A 25700-nucleotide genomic window follows, 5' to 3' on the forward strand; every position below is an offset into this window, starting at 1 on the left:
AATAATAAATAAAAGAAGAAAAGATGATGTTGTGATAGAGATTGGTTTGATTATTGTAAGTTGATTTGGTAAAGGAGAAATGCAAGTAGGCTAAGATAGCTATAAACTAACACATTTATTATTAGGTATATTTGGATTGTGATTAAAGACAGTTCCACCCTGAAATTTGATTTTAAGAATCTACATCCAACGTATAATTAATGTATTTAATACCTAAAACAACATCAAAACCTCAAATTTTGGTTTGGGGGGGAATATTCTATTGTTTCACTTCCAAATATTCAGCTTCAGCGCCACTTATCTGTCCAATACAACCTAATAAATTTCAATTCAAGTCTCAACAACATACACTCTCTTCTACCGCGTCCTAATTATATCATTACTCCTCCTTTTCTAAATATTAAGTTTTATTAAAGAATGCATTTCTCATTTTACATCTCTAAATTATAGATTTTATATCAATAAGGTCATTCTGTTATTAAAATCGTTAATTTAACCATTGAATGAGACCTCCGTGACATAATTTAAATTTAAAATTTTAAAAAATGAATATTGTAAAAGTGAATTTAAAAATCTTGGGTTTTTATTTTATTTTATTTTTAAAGAATTCATAAAAACGATTCTTCACTCTCTCTTCTTTTCTTTTTTTAGTTTTTAATTTTAAAAATTATCTTTAAAATTTTTATTAATGGTTAAAACTCAATTGATATAATATGTAAACCGTGCCTAGAAAATTGGAAAAGATATATTGTGAGTTGTCAAACAGTTTGATATTTGTTTTTTTATTATTATTACTAATTTATTTATTGATTTGTCTGCCATCAATTTCTTTGAACCATAGTTTTTTAAAGTAAGAAGAAGAATTAGGTTAGAGTTTCTTTTAATATAATAAATGGAATAGTTAATTTATTAGCCGCCCAGTAAGCACGTCAGGTAAGTCCCCAAGTAAACGACAAATGGGAAAGGTTTGAATTTTGCTAATCAATTATTTCAACTATTTGAAAAAAGAATGTGAATTTATATCCTTTTTCAATAAATAACGAATTTTAAAAATTATATATTAAAATATTTGAGATAAATTTCAAAAATATAAATGAAATTTAGTTTAATATACAATTTCACATATGAAATTTTGATTTGATCCAATTCTCATAAATTATTAGCACAATTATTGATTTAGCATCATTTTATGTTTATATATTGCATACATAAATATTTATATTTATCTAATATTTAAAATAAATTCATATTTATATTTCCTAAGTCATTTGGTGAAAATAATTATCGAAAATCTCATTAAACATTTTCAAAGCATTTCAAAGACTTTCCTCTTGATCTCTATGATTTTAAATGTGTTTTAATTTATCTAATATTTTTGAGTCAATCCAAAATGTTATTAAGTGTTTTAAATTCATTTATACAAGTCTAGGAAGTTGTATCGATACTTGGAGAAAGTTCTACCGATAGAAACAAGTTAGAAAGAACCCCAAGCATTCCTCCATACTTCTACCAATACTTAAGGGGACTTCTACCGCTAAAAGTCCACTTCTACCCATACATCTTGTGAGTTGTATCGATACAAGTCTATCTGCAATGCTTCCAACAACTATAAACAATCACAAAATTTTCCCTTGTTCTATATACAATAAGGAGCACTTAAGATACAAGAGATGAACATCCAATCATAGAGATCAAGAGAAAAGTCTTCAATTCTTTATTTGCTTCATTTTTCTCTTGTACATAGATTCATCAAGAGCTTACTGTAATACATTTCCATCTTTGTATTTAGAGTTTCAATTTGCAAACACACACCAACTAGAGGTTCATTGTTAGTTTGCTAATCTTCTCTTTGTTGTGAAGTGCATATTTAAGGTTTTTGTGGTATAAAATCTTAAGTAGATTGTAAAAGGTTTTCAACTTAGCCATAAAAGCTAGAGGGTTTTAATTAAGTCATAAAAATTAGGGAATTGAGAAATCCTTGGTTGAGGTATACTAATGTAGTGGAGGTAGTCAGTTGGGGCCAAACCACTATAAATCGAATTGTCCAAGCTTTTCTTCCATTTTTTATTTATTTATAGAAGTTTGTAGAAAATTTTATAATACCAATCCACTCCTCTCTTGATATTTTCGGGCCTAACAATATTTTTCTTTAAATGAGTATAGTTGGACCAAAATTAAAATTTTATCTATACATTAAATTACAATCAAAGTTTCATGTGTATAATTGCACTAAATTTAAAGTTCATATATAAAATTGCAGTTCATGTATATTTTTGAGATTTGTCTCAAAAGATTTTTGTTAAATGAAATTATTTTATGAGAAATAAAAAATATATATCCAGTAATTCATTTTTATTTCAAAGTTTTGGTTTTTTTTATATTTAGGGTTAAATATAAAATTGGTACTTGAACTTGTCCACTTCTCCCAGATTGGTACTCGAACTTTTTTTTCGTCCACTATATTGATACCCAAGTCTAATTGATGTGATTCCGAGATCAAACACTAAGTCAAATTTTGATGGGCTGATGAATGATGTTAATGGGCCTAATCATCATGGTCCAACCATGCATGGAACGTCCAAAGCATTGCTCGATCCTTTGCAAATGCCAATTGGACCAATTACAAGGACCCGAGCAAAATAATTCAAGGAGGCTCTTAATGGGTTGATGCGTGGACTCTGGATCAAGCCCAAGACAATCTTGTTCAAATTGGGTCGAGCCCAAATCCTATTCTAGTTCACTATTCCAAGGTTTGAGTAACTTTGCAAGTAAAGTGAATTAGGTTCAATATAACTTTGGTTCATTATCCTGCAAGTACTTCAGGTCAAGGTTTCCACCCATTTGTTCCTAAATCAAGACAATCCTTAAAATAATTGTGAATTTCTCTTACTATCGAATACGGGTCTCATCGATTTATTTTTGAGGTTCTATTCAGGTTCGAGAAATTGCATCACTAATGTCGTTAGTTTTTTGCTAATGTGGTAGCGCTAGCCACTCGTGTGCCGCCTCGTGCGTACCCTCTTTGTCCATCTTTTTATTTTTATTTTCTTTCTCATTTCCCCATTTTCTTTTCTTCTTTTTCTTTTTCCTACCTTAGACACCGGCCAACCTCCTCCGGTGAACTCTCCAACCAACGACGACCACCGTCTGACCTTCTTTTATCTACTTTTGTCTGTTAATACTATTAATGAGACTAACGTTGTGCTGAAACTGAAGCTTGCTTGGAGATCTTAGGATTTGAGTTTTAAGGGGGAAATGAAAGGTGTTGGTGAATAAGAAAAAAAAGAACGAATCTAAATAAGAAGAAAAAGCAAGAAAATTTAAAGGTATAAGGTTTTGAGAAATGGGTTAAACGACACCAAAGGTCGTCTCTTTCACCTTTCTTCTTCTTCTTCTTTGCTTCTTTGTTGTGTTCTTTTTTTTTTCTTGATATTCCACCAAAATAGAGATACAAATAAATATTCTATGGGGATTGCAAACAGGTAAAAATCGGAATGAAAAAGGGGGGAGAAAGTGAAAATTTTCACATTGCATAATGCATACATATTCGCCAAAAGAAAATGAAAGCTTTTATTTTCTCTCTCTATTTCTCTCCACTTCATCTAAATATTGAATAGGTACATATGTTTGCCCCACTTCAAATTGGGAATTGGGTATTTTTCATTGTTTTTGTTGGTTGTGCAACTAATACTCTTTCCCCCCATAATTTCCCTTGTGTCTCATAGTTGAACTGGATAATTTTTAATCATAGAAAATTTTATTTTCATTTTTGGTCAGTCTCTTGAGTTACCCATAATTGCAATATTTCTGTTGTTTTCTGAGCTTTTTTTTTATGTTATTCTTGTCAGACATGGTAAAGTATAGGAGAAAGCTTGATAATCTCTGGTTCTAGATAGTGAACTATTGAAAGGAGAGTTTAGCTCTATCTGATTTTACAATGTCAATTCCCCTTTCTTCATATCCCACACTTCCAACATTATACACTCTTTCCATTTGTATATTTTTTTTATCTCTCTCTTTCACCATTTTGGTGCCTTCTATTCACCTAATCAAATAAAGAAGGTCGGACAACGATCGTTGTTGGTAGGAGAGCTCACTGGAGGAGGTCGAATGGTGGCCAACTGTGTAGAAGCAAGGAGTTATAGTAGGAAAAAGAAAAAGAAGAAAAGAAAAGAGGGGAAATGAGAAAGAAAATAAAAAGAAAAAGAGGGCCAAAGAGGACACGACACGTGGCGGTGCACAAGTGGCCAACATTGCCACGTCAGCAAAAAAGTAACGGCATTAGACTCGGGTACTAATGTAGTTGAAGAAAAAAAAGTCTGGGTATCAATTTGAGACAAAAAAAACTATAAGTGCCAATCTGGGAGAAGTGGACATGTTCAAGTAAAAAGTTTATATTTAACCCTTATATTTATTTAATTTATAAATAAAAAAATTGTAACACCCCTAACCCTTATTCGTTACCAGAACAGGGTTACAGAGCATTACTGAACTTTACAAATTAAATACGAACATTTCTCAACCTTTGTTACACATATTAAGAATCAATAATATAACACTCATATTGTCCCTTAGATGGACTTTAGAGGCCCAATATTCACTTTAGAAGTGAATCGGGATTAAACCGGGTACTCAAGGAATTTTTCCCAAAATTTTAAAAATTTTCTTAGAAGCAGGGGACACATGTCCGTGTCTCTGCCCGTGTGGACGAAAATAGGTCATTTTAAGGCCACTTTTCTCACCCATTTTGACATTAACCTGCACTCAACATTCACATACACCAATATATCCCAATCAAGCAATCAACACAAGCTAAAACATGTTCTCAATATGATTAACATCACAAATATTTCTTTTACTTTTACCTACCTATTTAACTCATATAATTGATTTATCAAATTCTACTACTAATTACATGCATACAAACATTTAATATTCACAACCACAATTCAAACTATTTCATTGTCAAACCAACCCTATACATGCCATATAAACCAAAATTTACATTGCAAAAACTACCGGAATAAACTGGATAGTGTAGCTTGATGTGTTGATCCGATCTTCCAACTACACGTTAATCTACAAGAACATTAAACAATACGAGTAAGTTTAATGAAGCTTAGTAAGTTCAATAGATTAAACATTGATCTTATCGAACTTAATATAATATAATAAATTAAATTGTAAATAAATCATACATTTTTCCCTGTCAAATACAATATAATCAATAAACACACTTCCTTCAGGTTAATATCAATAATAATCTATAAATCTTTCAATTCAATCACATAAGTCTCTTACTATTTTTTACTGAATCAAAGAACGGCTTACGGATATGAGTACATCGTTCTTTTTGTGCCATAGTCCAACTATGGTCTTACACATGCATTGTCATGGCCCTGCCATGATTTACATTTGTAGTGTCATAACCCAGTTATGGTCTTATCATTAAAATGCCATAGCCCAGCTATGGTCTTACACATGTATCTATACTGCCATAGTCCAACCATAGTCTTACGTTCAAGGTGTCATAACTCAGTTATGGTCTTTTCATTAAAATGCCATAGCTCAACTATGGTCTTACATTTAAACATTGCCATGGTCCAACCATTGTCTACTCATTCTTTTCCACGGAACGATCGTACTTAATCCTGCGTTCTACTCATTTTAAACATTCAATTCAATTTTCATACTTTTACAATAATCTTAATTTCAACAACAAAATATAAAAAAATATATATTATACCATTCCTAAATTAACACATAATCATGAAAGTTTAACCATATGAACTTACTTGGGTTGGATTGTAAAATTGGTAATAGTTTAGAGACTACTCGACTAATTTCCCTTTTTCTCGTTGATCTACGAGCTCTTGATCTAGAATGTAAAATTTTTCATTCATTAGCATATATATCAATTTCATTCCCCTTCACAATTTATACCTCTCAAATTTCTAAATTACACAATTACCCCAACTTTTAGAATTTTTGCAATTTAGTCTCTCACCAATTAACTTATCAAATGAGATAATTTTTCTCAATTAACATTTTATCTAAATATTATAAGCTATTAAACAGCCCTTAATAAATATACTTTAATACCAAACCCTAAGATTTAATCTTTTTCACAATTTGGTCCTAAAATCAATTTCTATTGAAATAACTTGATAAAATCTTCATATAACAAAATTAAATTTTCAGATATATGTTAATTCATAATAAAAATCTAGCACTCATCAATGGTAACTTTCAAAATTACCCATAGAATCAAAAACTAATGAATTAGATAGTTGGACCTAATTGTAAAAGTCACAAAAGCATAAAAATTTCAAGAGAAAAGTAAGAGTTAAACTTACATGAAGTAAAAATATAAAAATCAGCTTAAGAAGCTCTCTAATGGCTGTTTTTGGCTGAGAATTGAAGAAGAATTACTTAGAAATCTTTAGATTTCTTTTTATTTAAGCTTAATTTTACCAAATTTACAATTTTGCCCTTAAATCACCTAATTCCAAGATTTTTTCTGCTTATGCCGCCTCAGCCATTCCTTGGGTGTCTAATTGCCCTTTTAGTCCTCCCTTATTTACCATTTATGCTATTTAATTAGTTAGCAAGTTTTGCACCATTTTCAATTTAGTCCTTTTTAATTAATTAATTATTGAAACGATAAAATTTTCTAACAAAACTTTAATAATACCTTAATGACACTCCATAAATATTTATAAAAATATTTACAACTTGGTTTATAAAATTGAGGTCTCGATACCTCGTTTTCAAAACCAATTATTCTAACAAATATTTCTAAAGTATAATTCACTAATTCATAAGCCTTCCTAAATTCACAATCGACTCATAAACAGTATATAATAAAATTTACGAGCTCACTTGTCAGATTTAGTAGTCTTGAACCACTATTTCCGACACCACTGAAAATTTAGGTTGTTACAACTCTCCCCCTTTAGGAAATTTCGTCCTGGAAATTTGTTACCTGAGAATAAGTTCGGATACTGTGATCTCATCGATTCTTCTGTTTCCCAAGTAGCCTCCTCCGAACCATGACAGTGCCATAATTCTTTAACTAATGGTACTTGTTTATTCCGTATTTCTTTAACCTCTCGAGCCAAAACTTTATCAGTTCTTTCGAGTACGTCATATCCGGTTGTAGCTCAATTTTACTATGAGGAATCACATGTGAAGGATCTGATTTGTACCGTCTCAACATCGATACGTGAAACATGTTATGAATTTTCTCAAGTTCCAGAGGCAAAGCTAACCGATAAGCCACAGGGCCAATTCTTTCAACAATCTCATACGGTCCGATAAATCTTGGGCTCAGTTTCCCTTTTCTACCAAACCGCAATACTTTATTCCACAGTGAAACTTTTAAGAATACTCGACCACCCACATCAAATTCCATTTCTCTTCTTTTCAAATCTACATATGACTTCTGACGGTTAGAAACAGTCTTCAAACTATCCCGGGTGATTTGAAATTTATTTTCAATTTCTCGGATTAAGTCAACTCCTACTAGCTTGGATTCACTCAATTCAGACCAATACAGCGGAGTCTTACATTTTCTTCCATAAAGAGCTTCAAATGGTGTCGTTTTTATGTGGATTGATAACTGTTGTTATATGCAAATTCAGCTAACGGTAAATACCTTTCCCAACTATCTCCAAACTCGAGTATGCAACACCTCAACATGTATTCCAAAATCTGAATCACTCGTTCTGGCTGCCCGTCAGTCTGAGGGTGAAACGTAGTGCTGAAATTTAGCTTTGTACCTAGAGCTTCTTGCAATTTACTCTAAAATCTCGATGTAAACCTCAGATCCCAATCTGAAATAATGGATGTGGGAACCCTATGTAACTTCACAATATCTGATATATACAATTCCGCTAACTTTTCAAGCGAAAAGTCTGTTCTGACCGGGATAAAATGTGTCGATTTAGTCAATTTATCAACAATCACCCAGATTGAATCTTTCTTTCTCGGAGTCACATGTAATCCAAGTACAAAATCCATTGTGACATGCTCCCATTTCAACTCAAGAATCATGACAGGTTATAACAAACATGTTGGTACATGATGTTCTGCTTTGACTTGTTGACAAATCAGACACTTTGCCACAAACTCACAAATCTCTCGTTTCATGCCCGGCCACCAATACATTCTTTTCAAATCACAATACATTTGTGTACTACTCGGATGAATGAAATACATGCTACTGTGAGCTTTAGAAAGAATGTCATTTTTCAAATCTGAATTATTCGGAACACAAATTCTATTACGATAACGCAACATACCATTATCATCAATGGTATACTCTGAACTCAACTTGTCCCGAACCATTTGTCGTTTCAACACCAATTTTGGATCATTATCTTACAACTCCCGAATTCATTGAAGGAACATAGGTTTCGTTCTCAATTCTGCTAATATAGAACCGTCTTTATTAAGAGACAAATGAGCATTCATCGCTCGAAGTGCAAACAATGATGACTTTCGACTAAGTGCATCTGCAACCACATTAGCCTTTCCCGAGTGGTAGTCAATAACCAGGTCATAATGTTTTAGTATCTCTAACCACCGTCTCTATCTCAAATTCAACTCTTTCTGAGTCATCAATTATTTCAAACTTTTGAGATCTGTAAACACATAATATTTCTCGGCGTATAAATAGTGTCTCTAGATTTTCAAAGTAAACACAATTGTAGCCAACTCAAGATCATGTGTAGGATAATTCTTCTCATGCAGTTTTAACTGCCGAGAAGCATAGGTCACTACTTTTCCCGACTGTATCAGTACACAACCCAATCCATTTAAAGACACATCATTGTAAACAACATACGGTACACTCGATTCTGGCTGAGTCAAGATCGGAGCTCCTGTTAGCATTTTCTTCAACTGATCAAAACTCTGTTGACACTCATCAGACCAAACAAATTGTACATTTTTCTGTCGTAATCGAGTCATCGGTGAAGCAATCATTGAAAAGTTCTTGACAAATCGGCGGTAATATCCTACTAAACTCAGAAAACTTCGCACTTCTGTTATATTCTTTGGAGTTTTCCAATTCACCACTGCAAATACTTTACTTGGGTCCACTCGAATCCCTTCGGCTGATACAATATGACCCAGAAATCTGACCTCATGAAGCCAGAATTCACATTTATTAAACTTTGCATACAATTGTTTTTCTCTCAAAATCTGCAAGTTCTCAAGTGTTGTACATGCTCGGATTTTGTCTTGGAATAGATCAGTATATCATCAATAAACACAACCACAAATCTATCCAAGTAAGGTTGAAAAATTTGATTCATTAGATCCATAAAAGTAGCAAGAGCATTGGTCAAACCAAATGGCATTACCAAAAACTCATAGTGACCATACCGAGTTCTGAAAGCACTCTTCAGCACATCACACTCTTTAACCTTCAACTGATAATACCCGGATCTGAGATCTATCTTCGAAAATACTACAACACCTTTCAGCTGGTCAAACAAATCGTCAATATGAGGCAAAATATATTTATTTTTAATTGTGGCCTTGTTCAACTGTCCATAGTCTATACACAGTCTCAAAGAACCATATTTATTTTTCACAAATAAGACAGGTGCACCCCAAGGAGACATACTCGGTCTGATGAACCCTTTGTCCAATAACTCTTGCAACTGTGTCTTTAATTCCTTTAACTCAGCTGATGCCATACGGTATGGTGTTATAGATATAGGAACTGTTCCCGAAATTACATCAATTATAATTCAACTTCACGATCAGGTGGTAAACTCGACAACTCCTCAGGAAACACATTAACAAACTCATTAACAATTAGTAACTGTTCTAGCTTCGATTTAGAATCCTGGGTATCAAGAATATAAGCTAAAAATGCCTTATTACCTTTCTGCATTAGTTTCTGAGCTGAAAAAGCTTAAATAATTCTAATAATTTCTTTTGGATTCTCAAACTTAACAGTAATCATTTCACCTGTCTGATATTTCAGATCAATCCATTTTTCTCTACAATTTACTATAGCATCATGCTTTACCAACCAATCCATTCCCAAAATAACATCAAATTCCTGAAAAGGTAGCAACATCAAATCAACATGGAATTCACAGCCTTTTACTTTCAGTGGACAATTTCGACACACTAAATTTTAAAGATTCTTTTCCACGGAACCATGATCTACTCATTCTTTTCCACGGAACGATCATACTCAATCCTACGTTCTACTCATTTTAAACATTCAATTCAATTTTCATACTTTTATAATAATCTTAACTTCAACAAAAAAAATATAAATAAATATATTACACCATTCCTAAATTAACACATAATCATGAAAGTTTAACCATATGAACTTACTTGGGTTGGATTGTAAAATTGGTAATAATTTAGAGACTACTCGACTAATTTTCCTTTTTCTCGTTGATCTACGAGCTCTTGATCTAGAATGTAAAATGTTTCATTCATTAGCATATATTTCAATTTCAATCCACTTCACAATTTATACCCCTCAAATTTCTAAATTACATAATTACCCCAATTTTTACAATTTTTCAATTCAGTCCCTCACCAACTAACTTATCAAATGAGATAAATTTTCTCAATTAATACTTTATCTAAATATTATAAGCTATTACACAGCCCTTAATAAACAGACTTTAATAACAAACCCTAAGATTTAATCTTTTTCAGAATTTGGTCCTAAAATAAATTTCTATTGAAATTACTTGATAAAATCTTCATATAACAAAATTATAACTTCAAATCCATGTTTATTCATCATAAAAATCCAGCACTCATCAATGGTAACTTTCAAAATTACCCATAGAATCAAAAACTAATGAATTAGATAGTTGGACCTAATTTTAAAAGTCTCAAAAATATAAAAATTTCGAGAAAAGTAAGAATTAAACTTACATGAAGTAAAAATATAAAAAAAAAACAGCTTAAGAAGCTCTCTAATGGCTATTTTTGACTGAGAATTGAAGAAGAATTGCCTAGAAATCTTTAGATTTCTTTTTATTTAAGCTTAATTTTATCAAATTTACAATTTTGCCCTTAAATCACTTAATTCCAAGATTTTTTCTGCTTATACCGCCTCAGCCATTCCTTGGGTATCTAATTTCCCTTTTAGTCCTCCCTTATTTACCATTTATGCTATTTAATCACTTTAGCAAGTTTTGCACTCTTTTTAATTTAGTTATTTTTAATTAATTAACTATCGAAACGTTAAAATTTTCTAACGAAACTTTAATAATATCTTAATGAGACTCCGTAAATATTTATAAAAAAAATTTAGAGCTCAGTTTATAAAATCAAGGTCACAATACCTTGTTTTCAAAACTAATTAATCTAACAAATATTTCTAAAGCATAATTCACTATAATTCATAAGCCTTCCTAAATTCACAATCGACTCATAAATAGTATATAATAAAATTTACGAGCTCACTTGTTGAATTTAGTGGTCTCGAACTACTGTTTCCGGCACCACTAAAAATTTGGGTTGTTACAAAAATGTCCTTTTATTTTCTTTCTTTTTACAAAAGTCAAATATTGTTTCATAATTCTAATTTTTCATTATAATGAAATAAATGAAAAATGTTTGATAATAAAAAAATAGTCGAATTGACATTGACAATTTTTTATTTTTAGAATTAATTCACAATAACATTAAGCATATAAATTATTTATTTTTTATGCGAGAGAAACAAATACCACATATATTTATTAATTCGTTTAATTATCATACTCTGTTGGCAGCAAGGGTTTTATTTATCATTGAAATTCCTTATTAATTTATGTTGGTTCAAAGTTTGAAACACCTGATTTTCTAAGATATTTCTTATCCCTTTCTTTCTCAAGTCCACACCTCCAAACTATTGGAGGACCTTCGTCTTCCCCTTTCTTTCTCTCGTATTTCTTTTCATTATTGTCTTCATGTTTTGTTAGTTTATAGGAATGAACACACACTATGTATTTTGTTAGAGTCAGCAATTAGAGAGAAATTATATGTATATGTATGTGTATCGATGTATATAAATTATTTAATTTAATATTGACCTAAATATCACTCTCGACTCAAATAAGATTAGATTTAGATCATAAAATGGAAGAGAATACCTATGGTTATCAGTGAAGAGGAGTAGACAAGGGCAAGGCATGACCCCTTAAAATGAAGAATTACAGCTTTAGACCTCAAAATACATAAAATCCTAAATTAATATATGATAAAATAATAGTTCCGAGATGTTAGAATTTCAAGTTAATTCTTTTGGATACAAGAATTTCAAGTTAATTCTTTTGGATACAAATCAATACAATGACGAAATTACAAATTAACTTAATCTCATCCCAAATTTTGTTTTTTTATTTACCCCTATCTATATATATGTTTGTAAAAAATTGTATATGAACTATTATTAAGCTAAGCCGGAAGTTCAATTTTGATTTATTTATTTTGTTATCTTGAATGCGAATCTCAACATATTCTGATTTAATTTTCAAAAAACATTACCGCATATATGTATATATCATGCTTGCTACATTGTCCATGGATGAAAAAAAAGGAAAAGAAAAGATGCGGAGCATGAGATAATATAAAAAACAGAAGAAATCTATTAGGAGAAGTGTGGTATTGTATTTTTCATTTGTTTGGAACCCCAAGTAGGAAAAAAAAAATCCAACAATAAACTATGTCCATCCAATCACCTTCTCTAGGTATGCCTCCATTTTCATAAACCCCACACCTACTCCATCATCATATATACCTCCCAACATATCTCTTATTTAATTCTTCTTCTTCTCTCTCTCTCTCTCTCTCTCTTTCTGTTTTTCCTTTTTTTTTCCTGTCTCTGATCTCTGTGTCTGTTTGAGGTTGTTATTTTTGGGTGTGCTTGGTTTGTTTGAGCTTTGTCTGGACAGAAATGGGCAGGAAATGCTCACATTGTGGAAACATAGGCCATAATTCAAGGACCTGCACCACTTTTAGAGGGTCTAGTGTTGTGGGAGGACTTAGGCTTTTCGGTGTTCAACTTGGCATCTCTTCATCATCATCAGACAGTCTGAAGAAGAGTATTAGCATGGATTGCTTATCGTCTTCAGCCTCTCCTTCATCCCCCTCTCCTTCATCTTCTTTGTCTTCTCCTAGAATCTCCATGGATGAACTTTCTGATAAAACTACTTCCAATATTGGTTATCTATCTGATGGTCTCATGACCCCATCTCATGAAAGAAAGAAAGGTTTGTTTCTTTTTATCAAACAAACTCATTAAAATAGAACCATACTATTCATATCAGGTTGTGTTTGGTAAGATTGTTTTTCCTTAGAAAAATAAATAACCAGAATTGTTTGGATTGGTCAGGAGTTCCATGGACAGAGCAGGAACATCGAGTATTTTTAGTAGGGTTGGAGAAGCTAGGGAAAGGAGACTGGAGAGGCATCTCTAAAAACTTCGTGACTACAAGAACTCCAACCCAAGTTGCAAGCCATGCTCAAAAGTATTTTCTTCGACAGTCAACTCTCAACAAAAAGAAGCGCCGTTCCAGCTTGTTTGACATGGTATATACAATATATAATTATATAATTATCATATCCATAGTTATGGTCCTTCAGTTTACATCCTAATTAAAAATCTAACCAGAGACATCCCATGAACATGACAGGTTAGAAGCAGTAGCATGGTTGCACCTCATGTTAATACCTCTAACTCCCAGCATCATCATCATCTCATGTTCGATAAGTTGCAGTACGGATGCATTGATTCTCAGACAAAAACATCAAATGCAACAGCAGAATCCATGTCTTCAAATCTGGTGCCCGATTTGGAGCTCAAACTTGCCGCCCCAAGACCGGGTTTAGAAAAAAACAATAAGTCATCCCCGACAACCCTCCTTATCAGATCTATTAGCGTTACTTGACACCTTCTGCTAAGAACAAAACTGAAATGAGTAACCATGTAGTTCATGTTCAGACTGATTAAAATGAAGCCACCTAATACTAGTGACTAGTAGCATTATTTATGGTAAATTTCCATATTAGTAAATATTTTCTCAAAATGATCAATTATTATTCCTTTAATATTATCCAATTTAGACAACCAGTTTTGTGGCGATACATTATGGTTTTTTTTTTCTTCTTTTGGATAATCAAGGTATTCTCTGACTTTTGTCTAGAGGTGATGCATGTTATAACAGGGCGGTAATATTATTATTAGTAGAAGCTCGGCTTAATTCATTAATTTGTCCATTATTGCTGGCGATTATATATAATCAGTTATTCCTATGGGCCTAAGCCTAATTTTCCCACGGTTTTTAGTATGGGAAATAGCATCATACTGATATATAAAAATTAAATTAAGTCACCATCTTCATCAGTTCCTCATCGAAAAACCCAGAATTTCCTTCTTCTTCTTCTTTTTTTCTTTCTTTTTCAATGCATGTTAAATTGGCCAAATCAAACTACCTTTATGTTCAATCTATGATTGGCAATGGTGACAACTTTATCGCTTCATTTTTTGGTGCTAGCTGTGTAAACAACGACAGTTGTGGAAAAGAACCAAACTGATTGATCATCATGGAAGATAAACCTCTCTTTTTTGAAAATTAATGGAATCCCAGCATGTGGGCTTTATCAAAATTGACCAAATTAAAACGAGGAAAACCCATGTTATTAAACTTTTAATTGAAAAATCTACATTTAATACCAGGCCTCTGCTTTGACAGGAAAGATTTGTAACTTGTGTGTTTTTTTTCTAAACAGCTGCTGACCCAGATCCTTCTTCTGGTCTTTTACAAATTTATGAACAAATGTTAATAAATAGGCTGCACTTTTTCAAGAAAGGTGTATTTGTGGCACATAACATAACTGACATTGGTGGATAAATACATAAGAAAAGACAACGTATATCTTGTCCCAGCAGGTAATGATCTGGGACCATTTGCTATATTGGCTTCATCATAGATTGAAATTTCACCTATAAAGAAAAAAACATTAATCTGGAATTACCAATAATTAGTAAAAGATAGACCCAAAGAAACCCAACTTACAAATTGGGAAAGGAAAATGAAATTTTGACTGCTGACTTTTTCTTTTCTGAAAGTCATAATTTTAATCTTTTGAAAGTTCAATGAATATATTTACCTTTTTATAGTGTTTTTCTTAATTCAACCTACCAAGTATTTTTTTTAATATCTTGGAATTTTATATTCATGTACATTGAATTGGTGGCGGTACATACATGCATGCATTATCATCACTTGAAATGACTCCAACAAAATCTATACAATGTTTATATATATACAAAGAAAGAGATTGTGTGACTAGGAAATTGGCACACCTTCGATTCAAGGCAAATTTGGACTCCACCCTTTTTTATGAAGATAAGGAAATGAAGCTTGTCCACCACATGCTTCCAATGATCTACAATAACAGTACCGGCATTGAATTTTGTTACCAAAATATTTTGTTTTGTATTAAAATATTAATAAATTCCAAATTGGGTATCGAATATATAAGTGTACGTGACAATTGGAATAATATAATGATTAGTATTGCAGTGGAAGGGGACGTACCATATTCGGTTCGTAAAATTTTGGTTAATAATATAATTCCAAATCACTGTTTATTTTATTACCATAATGTAGTAAAATAGTTATCCTCACTTAGCTGTTGTTTCATAAATTAAAATATTAAATATTAAATTTAAGCTATATAATCGGTTTAGTATGTTTTTTAAATTAAGTAGAAAATATAATTAGATTGTTTGATAAATGTATTTTTTAAAATTTTAAAATTAAAATATTTAAAGATGATGTTAAAAAAGAATTGAAAAAACTTCACAACCTATTTATCATTTTCCACACTTTTTTATTGAAAAAAATTTCTAATATGCTTAAAAAACTCAAATCATGGAAATATTAATTTTCAGTTTATTTAATATTTTAAATGGATCATTAAACAAGAGGTTCAACTCTTAGATAATCCTAAGCTATGTAAATTTAATTAAAATATTGTAAATTTGGGGGATTAATTATAATTTAAGGATATCTTATGAATTAACCCTAAAAGAGGGGAGTAAGATCCACTCAAAACACTAGTGTACGTCTGTGTCTGTATGAATAAGATGGATTGGTTTGTCCAAAATTGAAAAATTCATATGAAATTCATTTTTCGTAATTATTATATAAATTTTTAAGACAGTGACCTTTCAACAAACAGACATGTTTTTATTTACTATCTGTAACATCAATGAGGTGTTAAGTTCTGTTATCTGAAAAGTGGAAACCTAATATTAATGGTATTAATAATTATAAATAAAATTGGAAGAAGAAAACATAATTAATTATAATTATAATCACTAGTGATCCATGCAGTTGAATGCAGCAATCCCATTCCTTACATCTATAATTTATAATTACTAGTAAAAAGTAAATAAATAAGCACACGGTAAATGTTGGGGTTTGAGGTTTTACCAAGTGGTTTTGTTTTTATTTTACCTGAGAGTGAAAGGAGAGAGCTGATAAAGAAGGAAAAGAAAAAAAAATGATAAAAATTAGTTTTGTGTTATTCTTAAGTTAATAATTGATATCATTTATATTTTAAATATTGATGGTTTTATGTGGTGTTTATTTTATTTTTCATGTTACACTCTAAGTTTTTTATCCATTCAATTTAATTATTTAAAAATATTTAAATAATTATTTATTTTTATTTTTAAAGTGCATTAAAAATTAAAAATAAATTTATTGTGATTTTAAATTTAAATTTAAATTAAATGATTTGTTTAAAGAGGCTATTTAGAATCTGTAGCCAATATGCATAGAATTTCTTTTATCACCCTTAAGTCAGTCTAATATATCTAAAATAATAGATCCATGGATTAACTCACAAGTCAGGTATCCAATTTTAAACCATTATTTTAAGTTTAACTTTTATAATTAACAAAATATCATAGATATCTTTTTTCATAGAAAAAACATCATACATATTAATAAAAAAATTGTTAATAAAAATTTAAAGAAAAGAAGCTAAAAACCTAATCTCCGATGACGGCGCAAAAAAAAGTAAATGAAGAATGGTGAAGGTATACTAAACTCAATAAACAATAAACAACTAGTTTTAAACTAAATCTTTTTTTTCATATAAAACTCTTAATTAGCTTAAAAATTATTTAAAATTCCGAATAAATAAATAATAAAATAATAAAACTTAATAAATTCAATATTGAGCTCATATATAATAAAAATTAAGCATGAAATTCGAACCCAATATGATTTAAACTCGAATAAAAAACCCGAAAATCATAAATTTCATAATAATCCTGTTTAGAAATTCTTCTTGCGCGGTCTTCACTAAGATGGTTATAATTTGAGTTTCCGAACTCGAAATTGAGTGATTTAAAGTGCATTTCGAAACTAAGAGATAATTCTTCAAACTCTATGCAGACATCTAAGCCAATAAATGTCTGGATCCCGTAAAAAAACTCGTCACAAGTTGACTAATTTTTTTAGCTTGAAAATTGATAACTTGGTTGAATTGACTTTAATAAATTCCACCTATTCTATGAATGTATCCTTCCTCCTTTCGTTGAAAAGATTCATTTTCACATATTGTCTTTAATCGAATATTGATTTGATTTGCTTGGCCTTTGATCTTGTTATTGGACTTTAAATTAACGTAAATCCACCACATCTATGGATCTGAAATTAGGCCTTGAGACTCGCATAATGTATAGAGCGTCTTAGAACTTAAGGTAGAATGTTAGTGACGGGACGAACGTTCGGCTTTGGGATGATGCATGGGATGGTAATCTTGGGCCGTTTCGAAACTTAGCCTTGAGGTTAAATGATCGTTTGGAGAATGCAAGGATGCGTGATATGTCGATATATGCATGGTGACCGTTGATCTGAGGGAAGTTTGGTCGACTGTTAGATTTAGATACTTTGTTCCGGATAGGGTCACTACCAACACAGAGTGCATTAGCAGGGCCTGATACATGTTGGAATGACAACTCTCTAGGTCTTTTCACAATTCGAGGGGAATATAGCAGGTTGTTAGGTACTTTAGCTAGTGCTGGGAGTTGGCAGTGGAAAATGGTCTGGAAAAGTGCCTTACTTCCAAGGGTACGGTTTTTCTTATGGTTGGTAATGAGGGAGAGGATCTTGTGCAAAACTGAACTATTTCAAATAGGGCTCTGCGACAATAGCGGCTGTGCTGTGTGTGGTGCACAGCTTGAAAGCATCATTCACGTCCTCCGAGACTGCGGGGTGGTTAAAGGGATGTGGGAGCGATTATTAGTAGCAACGCAACAACGTGCTTTCTTTTCTAGAGAATTATCGGACTGGTTATTGTCTAACTTACGGGTAGGACAGGATCATATGCATGAAAGGGTTGAGTGGAACGTGCTGTTTGGAGTGGTTGCTGGCAGATATGGAAGAATAAGAACTTATTATTCTTGCGATGTCCTTGTTATGCAGATTTGGGCGATTTACATTGGCTTGGACCTGGCCTAAAATAAAGGGCATAGAAAAGTGCTGTTGGAGAGTGGCTGTTTACAGGCCGTCCAGGTGGTGAACAACAGGAATTCTCGAGTCTGTTCTGTTGTAGTAGTTAGGAATGTTTGGAGGCTGCTGGAGCGAGATTGGCAAGTACAAGTGTTGCATGTAGGAGATGACATGACCACCCGTTTCTTTGATATTGTTAGAATTGTGTGACCCAAATTCTAAGAGATTGCTTGCAAGTCAAGTTAAACAAAAATATATTTTCTTTCTAGAAGATTTAGTATTTATTAGTATAATATATTTAGCATTTATTAGTATAGTTTATTTGACTTACTAATTTAGCCTATAAATAGGCTCCTTTACAATCTTAGAATTATGAGACACCCATTAGATTAGAACTCATAACACATTCAGAGAATTTTGTGTTTACGTTTGAGGGTTCTTTGTTTTTCGGGTTTTCGGGGTTTAGTTTTTATCTCCATCTTTTGTACTCTTCATTCTTTTGGCATTATAGTAAAATTATCTTTGCCCGTGGTTTTTATCCTCTTTTGAGGGGTTTTTCCACGTTAAATTTGTGTGTTCATCTTCTCAATTTCTTCTACTATTTTTACTTGTTCGTTGCTTATTCGGGACGATCCTAACAAGTGGTATCAGAGCTAGTTTAACTTTCATAGATCAGCCCGGTCAGAGATGGCAGCAACAAGGTTTGAAATTGAGAAGTTCGATGGTGAGACAAATTTCAATCTGTGGCAAGTTCGGATGATGGCAATTCTAGTTCAAAATGGCTTGAAAAAGGTTGTTACAGGGAAAAAGCCTGAGAATCTAAATCAAACAGAATGGGAAGAGCTTGATGAAAAGGCCTTTTCTGCAATCCAGTTGTGCCTCGCGAATACAGTATTGCAGGAGGTATTGATGGAGAAGACCTCATTCGCCTTGTGGAAAAGGTTAGAAACTCTTTATGCAACTAAGTTTCTGGCTAACCGTTTAGTGTTGAAACAACGTCTATTTACGTTTCGCATGAACGAAGGTGAGCTTCTTAAAGATCACATCAGTCAATTCATTACTCTTTTAAATGATTTAAAGAACGTTGAGGTTCATATTGACGATGAAGATCAAGCTATGCTATTATTGTGCTCTTTACCCTCTTCATACAAGTCTTTCAGGGAGACCCTGATTTATGGCAGAGACAAACTCTCGTTCGAAGATGTGAAGGGTCATTTGTTGAGTAGAGACAAACTCGACAATGAGTTTGATTTGAATAGCAAAGCAGATAGACAAGCTTCTGTTTTGGTAGCATCAAAGAAACGAGACAAAAGGTGTCGCTATTGCAAAAAGTTAGGTCACGTCAAAGCAGATTGTTATAAACTGCGAAATAAAAGAGCTGCTGAGAGTAACGAGGAAGATGTAGTTGGTGCTAATTTGGTCGATGAAGGCGGTGATGATTTCTTGTTAGTGTCAACGAGCGATAACTCCAAGCTTACGTCTGAGTGGATCCTAGATTCAGGATGTTCTTTCCACATGTGTCCCAATAGAGAATGGTTCTCCACATACAGTTCAGTTGAAGGTGGAGTTGTGCACATGGGAAACGATTCATCTAGTAAAATAATCGGTATTGGTACTGTTAAAATTAGGATACACGATGGGACGATTAGGACACTCTCAGATGTCAGGTATGTACCTGATTTACGAAAGAATCTCATCTCCTTGAGTATTTTAGACTTGAAAGGATGCAGAATCAACATCGAGTCGAGCGACATTAAAGTATCTCGTGGAGCTCTCGTTTTGTTAAAAGGTAAAAGAACCGGCAGTCTTTATATTCTGGAAGGTTCTACAGTGACCGGTGAAATCGGACGTCCCTCGTCCGTTACGGAGTCAAAGTCAACTCATTTGAAGCGGAGGCAACTTGGTCATAGGAGGGAAAAAGGTATGACCGTTTCGTTGAAGAGAGGTTCTCTTTTGGATGCAGGTTTTGAAAAGTTAGGGCACTGTATTCGTGAAAATCAGACCCGGGTTAGTTTTGATTTGGCAGTGCACAAGTCGAAGGCTAGAAGTCTTCCAGCTTCTAAGCATAGATTCGACTCAGTTAATTCCCTGCATAGTTCAAGATAGGCCCGTGGCGGGTTTTGGCAAAGATGGCATTGAAAGAATTCGTGTCAATGTGAAGATTGTTAGAATTGTGTGACCCAAATTCTAAGAGATTGCTTGCAAGTCAAGTTAAACAAAAATATATTTTCTTTCTAGAAGATTTAGTATTTATTAGTATAATATATTTAGCATTTATTAGTATAGTTTATTTGACTTACTAATTTAGCCTATAAATAGGCTCCTTTACAATCTTAGAATTATGAGACACCCATTAGATTAGAACTCATAACACATTCAGAGAATTTTGTGTTTACGTTTGAGGGTTCTTTGTTTTTCGGGTTTTCGGGGTTTAGTTTTTATTTCCATCTTTTGTACTCTTCATTCTTTTGCCATTATAGTAAAATTATCTTTGCCCGTGGTTTTTATCCTCTTTTGAGGGGTTTTTCCACGTTAAATTTGTGTGTTCATCTTCTCAATTTCTTCTACTATTTTTACTTGTTCGTTGCTTATTCGGGACGATCCTAACAGATATCCTACTTGAGTGCACTCGACATCGGCTTCAACTAGATATTGTGGGACTACAGAGCCAACAAAATGGCTCTTGCACTGTATTGCCAATACAATAGGTTTAACTAATTTCACCTACAGGTAACAGGCAACCCTCAACGCAACCTCAATACCTAGCACAAGAACCATCTCCACCATTATTACCGCACTTCTTTTGGAATATTCTCTTACTTTTTCCATCACATCGTATTGAAGGGCATTCCAATAACTCACTTTTGTTTTTTATAAAACCCGACGATACTGCCATTATTTTTCTTATGGGAATGAAATACTCTCTTTGTTAAAGGGTTGTGAAAAGCAATTTAAAAAAGGGATTGCACTACTAAAGTGATTTTATTGGTAATATATATTTGATTATGCTACATTTCACTATGTGAGAAATATTTTTAATATTGCGTAGATTACAGTGTGCTGCAATATTTAAGAGAAGCCCAAAGGTCGGGCCATTAGTCCAATTATTCATCTAAATTTCAAGTTTGGGCTAAACATGGGTTTCTATTAAAGCCCGAAATTGGTTTTATCCGGTTTTAAGATTAATACATATGGGACTTTGCATATTTTACATAAACTTAATGGGGTTGGCGGATTCAAAAAATTCTTTTTTGAGGCTGAAGTTAAATTGTATATTTTTATAATAGTAAAAATATAATTTTATTATTTTAATAGTTTATATCTTTATAATTTTTAAAAGTTTAAATTAATTTTTTATCATTTTGGGGGGATAAAGTACAGAATTTAAGTAATATGTAGGATAACTTCTAAACTTAGTGTGAGTTTGAATAGACGATACATTTAGTTTATTTTTTTGTCTCATGCTACAGTATCGTTACAATATCTAATCTTATTATTACTGTTATTTTTACACTAACCGCAGGTAAACGTACCACCCATCCAAACCCATCCTTATTTTAATCTATATATTCTATAGTGAATGTTTAATCTTCAAATCCCCTACCATTTTCATAAATATTGAATACAATCATTTTTGCATCACCTAGCACTATCCTATTTTAATTTAAACATAATTAAAAAAAAAGTCAAACACAAAATGTTTTACCCTTTCAATAGTTATATGCGTTTTTATAATTCTACCCTTCTAATATTTATATTTGTGATCTTAAAAACTACTATCAACTCCATGAATATTAGAAACATCCATTTTCCTGAGCTCTAGTCTGTCCCCTGTCTTAATTTAAATATAAAATATTTTTATTTTTTTAATAGTTATATATGATGCATTTTTATAATTTACCTTCTAATAATTATATATGTGTAAGTGTAAAATGGTAATTTCGTATAGTTGGACGGGCCAAACAATTACTATACTCTTTCTATGCCCATACTTCAAAAGAAAAAAAAATCCATTCTGCCTCACCTCACCCTATCTTATCACACCCAACATCCACTTTTCAGAAAGAAAAAAACTCGATCTATCTAGTGAGGATTGATTCGAAATAAATTGGATCGTTCGAGTTTTGTTATTCCTATTTTCAGTTAATGTGCTTTCTTCTCGTTTTAAATTTAATCGCCCCATTTTAATTATAAAAATTTGATCTCTATTCTCTTTTAACATAATAATTAAAAATTTTAATTGATAAAACCGTAAAAGAATTTCAAAATAAAAAAAATACTTATATGGCTAATATTACACGCATAAAAAGCTAAATAAGCAAATAGAATTATTGAATTTGGAGTTGTATGATTTCAACTCTCAATATGAGCTTGATTTTAGAGAAGCAAATTAAAATTTAAAATATATATATTGTTTGCATGAATTTTGCATTGTTCTAAATTGGTCAAACAAGTAAATATCTTTTTATATTAAAAATACTAATAATTTAATTTAACAAAAGTTCTTTGATAATTTATGAATTGTTTAATAATTAAAAAAGATAGAGAAAAAAAATTGGAATGTGGGAGTAGAACTGGGAGTGAGAGCAGACCTTGCTACTTTTTAGTAAGTAATATTGACTAAACCAGTGAACCGATAAAAAAAAAAGGGGTCCAAAACAGCCCAAAAAACCCAATCTTCTAAGATTCAGACTTATTCAGATATTCTGCTCTCCTTTCTCCAAACTCCTTTGCTCTCATCCTTAAACAATTATGGGATTAGCTAATTACATAACAGCGGTTCTCAATTTCGCAGCCTTCCTTTGCTCCATCCCCATCATTGCAGCCGGCATCTGGTTCGCCCAAAAGCCTGACAACGTTTGCATCCACCTTTTTCGGTGGCCTGTCATTGTCCTTGGCTTCCTCATCCTCCTTGTCTCCCTTGCTGGTTTTGTCGGCGCCTGCTTCTACAAGAAGACTCTCTTGGCCTTCTATCTTTGCTGTATGGCCATCCTCATTGCTCTCCTCCTCATCTTGTTGGTCTTTGCTTTCGTAGTTACTAGGCCTGATGGCAGCTACGATGTGCCTGGAAAGGGTTACAAGGAGTACAGGGTTGATGGCTACTCCAGCTGGCTTAGAAACCGCATAGTTGACTCCAAGAGCTGGAATAAGATCAGGGCTTGCCTAGCTGACACTGATGTTTGTCCTAAGCTAAATCAACAATACATCACCGTTGATCAATTCTTTGCCGCTCATCTCTCTCCTCTTCAGGCAAGTCCACTCTCTGCTTTTTTTTTTTAGATCTTTTTGTTTCAATTGTGGGTTATGCCCATTCTTATCTCAATTATCGTGATCCTTTTATGGAAATATAAGTACCCTTCTAGAGAATTCATACGAGGACTCTTGTTTTCCAGACAACCAAACTGGTCTTTAGATTTTCATTCCCTCACCGTAAGAACATAGGATAAGTATCCCATAAATATGTCCACTTTTAACTGTTGATTGAACAGTTTCCAAACAATGAACACTGAACTCTGTAATTAAACTTAGAAGCAAAGATATGCCCACAAGATTATCTATACGCATGTTTTGATATCTTCATAGTAGATGAATGGATTTTTTACCTAAATAATATTAAAAAATTATATATACTGAAATAATATGTTCTAAAAATGATGTACTAAACTAGTACATTTAAAGGGATGGAAAGTGGTGCATAGGCAGCACCACCCTAGATTCTGACATAATGGGTTATGGTGTTTATCTGATATGCAGCACACCTAGCATTTTCTCCCCTTTCTCTCTTATCCAACTCAATTTTAAAATATCAGTGCCGGCTCTTTTGTTCTGTTATTTTTTTTTTAAATTGATACTTTAAAGTTGAACAAGATGAGGAAGTGGGGTGGGAAAAATGCTAGGTGTGCCGCCTATTAGATAGGCACTACCAGTGTCGCCTATCAAGTGCCGCCTATCACTTTGGCACCACTACTAAAATATTATATATATATTAACTAAATTATGTTAGAATTCAGGGTGGTGCCATTTATGCACCACTCTCCACCCATTTGAATATACCATTTTAGTATATAATTTTTGGAACATGTCATTTCAGTATCTTTTTAATATTATTTAGATTAAAAACCCTACATCAATTCATAGTTTGATAATGCATCCTTTTTTCTGAACTGTGGGAGCAGCTGGGGAAAACAAATTGTTAGATGAAAAAGTTTTCATTTAGTGGGTCGGAGAAGGTAGTGTCAATGGAGTAATAAGTGCCTAACAGACGAATTATTAATATGAAATCATGGGATTTTGACGCTATTAAAAGTTCACCTTTTTAAAAATAATAATAATATGAAATTTATAGTAGCTAGTTTTGGCAATATATCCATACACACTGACTGATCATGTTTGCGATCCAGTGTATATTTACTTTCTGATTAGTTTAAAGTTCTGTTTGGCAGTCAGGATGTTGTAAGCCTCCTACAGCCTGTGGCTACAATTTTGTGAACCCAACTGTGTGGACGAACCCGACGAACCCAACTGGGGACCCTGACTGCTATCTGTGGAGCAATGACCAGACCCAACTCTGCTATAACTGCAAATCGTGCAGAGCTGGTCTGTTGGGGAACTTGAGGAGTGAATGGAGGAAAGTGAACATAATTCTCATAGTGGCAGTGGTGGTACTGATATGCGTCTATGTAATTGCCTGCAGTGCTTTGAAGAATGCTCAAACGGAGGACCTTTTCCGTCGCTACAAACAGGGTTGGATTTAATAAATCTTTCAAAACCCTCCCCGCTTTGTAATTTTTCCATTGCAATTTGCTTGCTTTTACTTTCATCTTTTTTGTTGAATGCATCTGTTAGTCAATAATGTCTGTGTATATATTCCAATTCTCAGGGTTTTTATTTTTTTAAATCTAGAAAATGTAAACAAAGGGATTTTATATGATAAAAGTATCGTAGAGGTCATTGCTGATGAAATAACCGGATAATAAAATATGACGTGTTACGTGTACATCATGTTAATGCATAAGAATAAATTTTTAATAGCTGAAATAGATAGAAATTTTAACAGATACTAATTTACAATCTGATTCTAATAAATAAGCTTCCACAATATTTTTACCAATTTTATACTTTTGCTTTCCTTCAAAAAATTGCAAAAAATATATATTAAAAATTTGGGAACTCATTGATTTGAGGAACTTT

At 32.5% G+C, this 25700-nt stretch overlaps 3 protein-coding genes across 3 annotated transcripts; 2 read left to right on the forward strand and 1 right to left on the reverse strand.

The window, feature by feature from the left end:
• Window positions 1–8685: 8685 nt before the first annotated feature.
• LOC107902832 (uncharacterized mitochondrial protein AtMg00860-like) lies at window positions 8686–9707 on the reverse strand. The gene is made up of 2 exons (XM_016828946.1): window positions 9635–9707; window positions 8686–9119 (listed from the first exon to the last, which is right to left on the reverse strand). Exons 1-2 carry the CDS (start codon window positions 9705–9707, stop codon window positions 8686–8688), a joined length of 507 nt encoding a protein of 168 aa, XP_016684435.1.
• Window positions 9708–12558: 2851 nt separating this feature from the next.
• LOC107907149 (transcription factor MYBS3) lies at window positions 12559–14121 on the forward strand. The gene is made up of 3 exons (XM_016834398.2): window positions 12559–13247; window positions 13370–13566; window positions 13671–14121. The coding sequence occupies exons 1-3, from the start codon at window positions 12932–12934 to the stop codon at window positions 13923–13925; spliced, it is 768 nt and encodes a 255-aa protein (XP_016689887.1). The 5' UTR covers window positions 12559–12931; the 3' UTR covers window positions 13926–14121.
• A 9015-nt stretch (window positions 14122–23136) lies between these two features.
• LOC107907147 (tetraspanin-2) lies at window positions 23137–25407 on the forward strand. Its single transcript, XM_016834397.2, has 2 exons — window positions 23137–23759; window positions 24953–25407. Exons 1-2 carry the CDS (start codon window positions 23262–23264, stop codon window positions 25262–25264), a joined length of 810 nt encoding a protein of 269 aa, XP_016689886.1. The 5' UTR covers window positions 23137–23261; the 3' UTR covers window positions 25265–25407.
• The last annotated feature ends 293 nt before the right edge of the window (window positions 25408–25700 follow it).

The sequence above is a fragment of the Gossypium hirsutum genome, chromosome D05, assembly GCF_007990345.1.
Source record: "Gossypium hirsutum isolate 1008001.06 chromosome D05, Gossypium_hirsutum_v2.1, whole genome shotgun sequence".
NCBI lineage: Eukaryota > Viridiplantae > Streptophyta > Magnoliopsida > Malvales > Malvaceae > Gossypium > Gossypium hirsutum.